At 50.5% G+C, this 6,000-nt stretch overlaps 1 protein-coding gene across 4 annotated transcripts in view; it reads left to right on the forward strand.

Annotated features, from left to right (window-relative positions):
* The window catches only part of NUP93 (nucleoporin 93), a 104,216-nt gene extending 100,236 nt beyond the window's left edge, over positions 1-3,980 (forward strand). For all 4 annotated transcript variants that reach the window (XM_058709517.1, XM_058709518.1, XM_058709520.1 and 1 more), the window contains 2 exons: positions 1,152-1,280; positions 3,707-3,980. In XM_058709517.1, coding sequence (XP_058565500.1) covers positions 1,152-1,280; positions 3,707-3,817 — 240 coding nt within the window. In that variant the 3' untranslated portion in view covers positions 3,818-3,980. The remainder of the gene's footprint in view (positions 1-1,151; positions 1,281-3,706) is intronic.
* The last annotated feature ends 2,020 nt before the right edge of the window (positions 3,981-6,000 follow it).

A 6,000-nucleotide genomic window follows, 5' to 3' on the forward strand; every position in this document is an offset into this window, starting at 1 on the left:
ATCTGTATTATCCACTTGTTCTAGAGGGAATCTTCGTGCTTAACTCTGATCTTCCTTAAGTAGTTCCATTGGGTGTATGAAACATGCACCATGATGCACCTCCTTCTTTCGCTTCTCTGAACTGTTTGTCTTGAGAAGCAGAACAGTGACCATGGACTCAGTTGCCAGCCCATGAGCCCCAGAGCCGCTGTCTCTCTGCAGAGTTTCTAGCACATTGCCACCATCTAGCCCAAGGGTGCGCAGTTGAGCTGCCCACTGGAATGTCTAAGAGGCTGTAAAAAATCTTCATACCCAAGGCCTACCCCAGAAATTCTGGCTTCTCTGATCTGGACTGGCCCAAGACTTCTCTGGTGGTTCCCACATGTAAAAAACTCTTCTCTAGAACCACAGACACAGGGCCAGCTGCCTGGCCCTGGGATGTCACTAGCTGTTTCCATTTAAAACCGTTACACAGTAAGCAAATACCTCTTATGAAGACATGTTTTTGTTTTAGAGGAAGAGGGAAGGCCAGCTTCCGCACGTGGGGGGCTGTTGCCTGCTGTGGTACTCAGTTTAGAAGGTCTTGCCCCTTGCAGACCTGCCTTTCTTACCTGCTGTCATTTCTACCCCAGCCGCTTCCCCTGTTGTTGTTTCTTGCCTTCCCGGGATATACTGTTCACTGCGTTAGGGAATGAAGTGGTGCACCAGGGTCTGCCCTTGAAGACGCTCCCAACGACTCTGCTAGGGCTGGGCAGGTTCAGTGGAGACAGTCTGGCAGGTCTAAGATAGTGGGGAGTGGCGGGGCCTGGAGAACCAGTGTGCACATCCCTACCTACTGACATTGAAATCCAGACTTCTTACGGTAATCACTCTGCTGGCCAGTCCAAGCCTACATAGTGGCCCGATAACGGTCAGCATGCTTTTGGCTCGCTGCCCCTCTTTATGCCTAGGAGGAATGGCATACAGAAAGGAGAAGAATAATCTGTCTCACCTGATCAGCATTGCCTGTGCTTTGCTCTCATGCTTGACATGGCAGTGCCATTGGCTGCTTTTTGGTGACCCTGTAGTTCTCTCCCTGGCAGCTGTGGGATGTGATGTGCCTGGACATACACTGGTTGTCGGCCCCAGGGCTCGGTGCTTTTTCCTTACTTCATGTGTTTTTCTCTGGGCAGATCAGGCACAACCTCTCAGAAGTGCTTCTCGCCACCATGAACATCTTGTTCACACAGTTTAAGAGGCTCAAAGGGACAAGTCCGTCCTCGGCATCCAGGCCCCAGCGAGTCGTCGAGGACCGTGACTCTGTAAGATCCCAGCGTTGGCCAGAACCATCGCTGAGAACCACCTTTCTGGTCTGCTGTCCTCGGCATCTCATGAGACCCCTGCTCCTGACCCCAAATGCTCTTTCCTCACTGCCTAGCTGCTGAGTAAACCTTGTGTCAGGCTCTCAGAAGAAATTGAACATTAACGGGATCACCGCTGCTCTCAAGTTTTAAAAAAAAGTGAAGTCTGCAGATACTACCTTTTAAAAAATCAAACAGAATACTAATTTGTGGTGATTCCATAGGAATTTCATACACATTTTGAAATCGGAATTTCATACACATTTGTGAGTCTCAGCTCAGCACTTTCATCAGAATCATAAGTACTTCTGGTCAACAATGAATTTGATTCAATGAATTTGATTCTGCCCTCATCTGAACCTCTCAGTGACCCCAGAGAGGTACCTTGAGGCAGTGATTGTTATCCCCACTTTACAGCTGAGGGAACTGAGGCCCCGGGTCAGGAAGCAGTTTGCTTTTGCAGGCCCCTCAGGTGATGGTGAAGGAGCCGTGTCTGGAAGCTGAGCCGTCTGACATGCGGCCAGGGCTCCTTCCGCTGCCTTTGGGGCCTCCAGCATCGTGTGGCTCAAGCCAGGTCCAGGTGGATGGTAGCCTGGGGCTTGCACGGCATATGTTGTCCGGTTGATCTGACAAAAGGGCGTAGGTGCTTGACCCCATGAAAACTACCTTTCCCTTAACTTCCCCACTTAATGTTTGAAATCCTGTCTTCTGCCTCCAAGGGTGTGTGTGGGGGCTCTCTCAGCTGTGACCCTACAGGCACTGTCGTGACAGAATTGCTGTCTAGTGAGTGATGGTGGAAATCTTCACCGTCAGCAGTGTAGGTGGCAGTGCTCGGGATGGTCCACTGAGTGGTAGGCCCATCCCCGGGTGCCCCAGAGGCAGCTGCTGGTCTGCCATCCACCCTTTGGGCAGGCTAGAACCTGGACCGCATAAAAGATACACGTCAGGAGACGTGCCAGCAGTGGCTCATTGTGCCTGGGCCTTGGCAGACAAGTGTTGAGGTGGTGGACATTTCCGGTGCTCTGTGGGCTCCTCATAGGGCGGGGGGGCGGGTGGCTGCCCCCCACAGAGAGTGCCGCTGTGGCCTTGCAGGCCTTTTCCCACATGTGAAGGAATAGTTTCAGGACCAGCTGAACTCACGTTCTGTGTGTCTCAAGCTTTCTTTTTTAGACCCTTGGTTTTCACATACCATGAATAAAGCCATTCTCCTGTCTGCCTGTCACCCACTACACCTTTTCTCTGAAAGCTAGGGGTGAGCAGGGTCCCAGAGAGACTTCTGTGTAAAAGCTCCCTGCCCGAGAAGTGGCTTCGTGCTGTAAAGTGCAGAGCTGCCCGTTGAGGGGGTGAGTCCCTCTGCCTGAACACTCCTAAAGTTCACTTACAGTAGCTTCAGATGACGCATGAGAGCCCATGCACTTTTGAAGAAAATCTAATGGGTACTCTCATCATAAAGTAAAAATTTCTTTCGGTTTGGACATTAACTAGGATATATGCTTGCCAGTTTATTTCATCTATCAGGTAAAAAGCCCATGGCTTTCAGATTTCTTCTTGAATGGTCCTTAGGAAGCCTAGTAAGTGACCCCTGCGTTATCCCTAAAAGTCTTGTTACTGGTCTAAAAGAGGTTTGTAGACTCTCCCTTTCTACTCCAGATCTAGTTTCCTTTCTTGCTCCTCTAAGCATCCAGCACATCTCAACACGGGGCAACCCGAAGCTGTTCTTCTAAGTTTCTTTATTCTGTATTTAGTAATTTATCCCCTGGAAATCAGGGTGAAGATTGTCTTTTTTTTTTTTTTTTTTTCCTGTTACTGGAATTACCTGAATTTAAATCTTCTTCCCTCCTGGAACAATCTAGGAACCTCATAAATATTATTACCGAGGAATGGAGGGCCCGGCGCTTATGTCAGGAAAGAAGAAATGGGAGGTGTGGGAGGAAAGAAAAGGGAAGAAGCAGGAGAGGAAAAGAGCCAGAATGTGACTGGACCCACTTTGTGGGGAGGTCTGAGAAGCTCAGACCCCCACAGAGGCAGGTGGTCAGAAACCAGCCAGGAGAGAGCGGGAGGCTCGGAGAAGGAGAGCAGGCCGTCTGAAGCATGGGGCTGTGTCAGAAGCTGGTCCCGTGTGTCAGGCGAGGCAGCTTGTCTGGCAACCCCGTCTGTCTTTTGCTTAGTAGAAGGGTTTTGGAAGTGGGGCCTCAGTGGACCAGCTTTGCTTAAGTCTGCACCTTATGGGTAACATGACAGTTGAGGGTGAGACTCTCATCCACTCACCAGAAAGCTGCCCCCTGACACCAGGGGGTAGAAAATGGAAGAACACGGTGGTTGTTCCCAGTATTGTACCCAGACGCAAAAGCTCACTGGTTTTCTTCTCTTCTTTCCCTTTTTCTCAGCAACTCCGAAGCCAAGCCCGAGCCCTGATTACCTTTGCTGGGATGATCCCCTACCGGACGTCTGGGGACACCAATGCAAGGCTGGTGCAGATGGAGGTCCTCATGAATTAAGTGCAGTGCTTGGCGGGGCTTCTGGGACTGCGCGCTGTCAGTACCTCAGGCGCGTGGGCCCGCTGGGGTGGGGTTTCTGGTTTTGTTTCTGTTGTGTTGTGTTTTGTTTTGTTTTTTGTATTATGTATTTTTGTCAGCACCCAATAAATTTCTTTGATTTGTATTTCTTTTCACATTCTTTTATTTTCATTTTTTTTCCTTTGAAATTTTGTTTCAATTTTTATTTGTGTGGGAGGAAATGTCTTCACTAGTGCTTGGGCCAGAGAATGCTAGGCTTATATAGGCATCTGTGATTTGGTTAAAGTTGACCTTAAATGATTAAAAAAAAACACCCAAAATGAGCAAGGAAATGAAGCCTTTGGGAGTTGCTTTTGTTAGATACAGTATCCCTATGGCAGGGTCACTGTCCATGTTTTACATTTTCATTTGTGAAAGCCACCCTCAGCCGTGGGCGACTTAGGATCTGTGTGTGAACTAGCGAGTGCTCCGTGGCCCCTCTTCTCCCAGATGTGCCCTGGGGTCTGGGTGATCCAAGACCATCCCCCAAATCATCTGCTCTGATTCCAAGATTAATTAGTTTGCTGTTCAGTTGGAATCCCACTGGAAATGAAAACAGCCCTAGAAAAACATAGCTTTAAAAGGGAACGTTGTAGGTTTCTCGGCTGGAGCTTGAGGAAGGGCAGACCTCAACAGCTTCTCCCTCTGTAGCTGCCCCGCCGAGGCGCCCGTGTGGGCCTGTGCACTCCCCTCTTCCGCAGGACTTCTAGGCTCTCTTTTCCCTTCTCTGGTGGTCGGTTCCTCTACTTGGACAGCCCACCTTTCCCTCTCCCCCACTCACGGAGCCCACTGGCCGGGCAAGCTCACGGGTTGCGTTCTGACTGCTGAGGTATGGAATGCAGACACCATTGGGCATCAGCACTGAGGGTGTGCGGTCCCTGAGCAGAGGTTGACCCCCATCGTTGACTCTGTTTCTCCCACCGCCAGTCCCAAAGCTCTGTACAAAACCAGAGAGGGCACGAGAAGTCCAGGCGGGCTGCAGGACGCCAGGCAGCAGTCAGGCCTGCTGGTTTTACCAACTGCTCCTAGGGCCGGCTCTCCCAGAGGGAGGTTAGCGGATCCCGGAGTCTCCACAGGTGCTTTTCCTCCTAAACAGAAGTCTCTCTCATCACTCGGCATGGTTATCCCTGCTATCCTGTGGTGGTTAAAACAGTTGTTAACTTTCCTTTGGGGAAAGCACTAATCTTTCCCAGAATAATAACGGGGCCATCTGCTGTTCATCAGTTGGATTCCACTATCCATCAAGGACGTAGTGCGAGGGTTGGCAGGGGTTGCGGCTGCCTTCCTCCTGTCCCACCTGTTCACCCTGGAGCACTGGTCTTCAGTTGAGCGTCACTAGGAAAGTGTTAAAAGATGAGCCCCGCAGGGGACTTGACTTAGTAAGTTGTACCCTGTTGATAGGTGCTGATTTATATTTTTTAAAACAAGTCGCCCAGTGCTTTAACTGCTTTTTACAAAAAGAGTACTCAGTGGACTTTGCATAAAGTGTGACTTAGTGTTCTGCTTGTAAATATTGGATCTTCCTCGCAGACATGTGGCCGGGCCACAGACGTGAGGAGCCTAAGGTTAAATGCGTGTTTGTTCCCTGGTTCACCGCTTGTTCGTCCTTCCCACCACGGGAATTACCTGTGAATTTGCTGTTCCTTGCATCATGCAGCCCTGCTACCTCCAAATAGAACTGCCTGTGAGCCCTGCATGGGGGGAGGGGGGGGGGGGTGCGGGGGGGGGGGGCTCCACCCTTCAGAGGAAAGCAGTCCCTGTTTGGCACTGAGGACTTGCCCAGAGAGCCTTCTGTAGGAGAGATAGGATAACTGGAATCACACCAGAAGGATCAGACTCCCGGAGCAAATCCCAGGGCCAGTCCTGTCGGCCGGTTCTTTGGTGATGCACGGCCTGCTCCGTGTAGAGACGTGAGAGATGGGAGCCTGAGTCTGCAAGGCATAGAACAGGTTCCCGTGTACCCATGGTTACAGCTTGTGCCCAAAAATCCTATCCTGTAACAGGTCGTTAGTAAAAGTCATCCTCGGATCACCCATTCAGGGAACTAAATCCTCTCCCTCGGTGGTGGTCTGTGATTTTACCACTTGTGCAGAGAAGCAAAGAAAGTGGAACTGGGAACCTTGCAT

This window comes from Neofelis nebulosa, chromosome 17 (genome assembly GCF_028018385.1).
Source record: "Neofelis nebulosa isolate mNeoNeb1 chromosome 17, mNeoNeb1.pri, whole genome shotgun sequence".
In the NCBI taxonomy this organism is placed as follows: domain Eukaryota; kingdom Metazoa; phylum Chordata; class Mammalia; order Carnivora; family Felidae; genus Neofelis; species Neofelis nebulosa.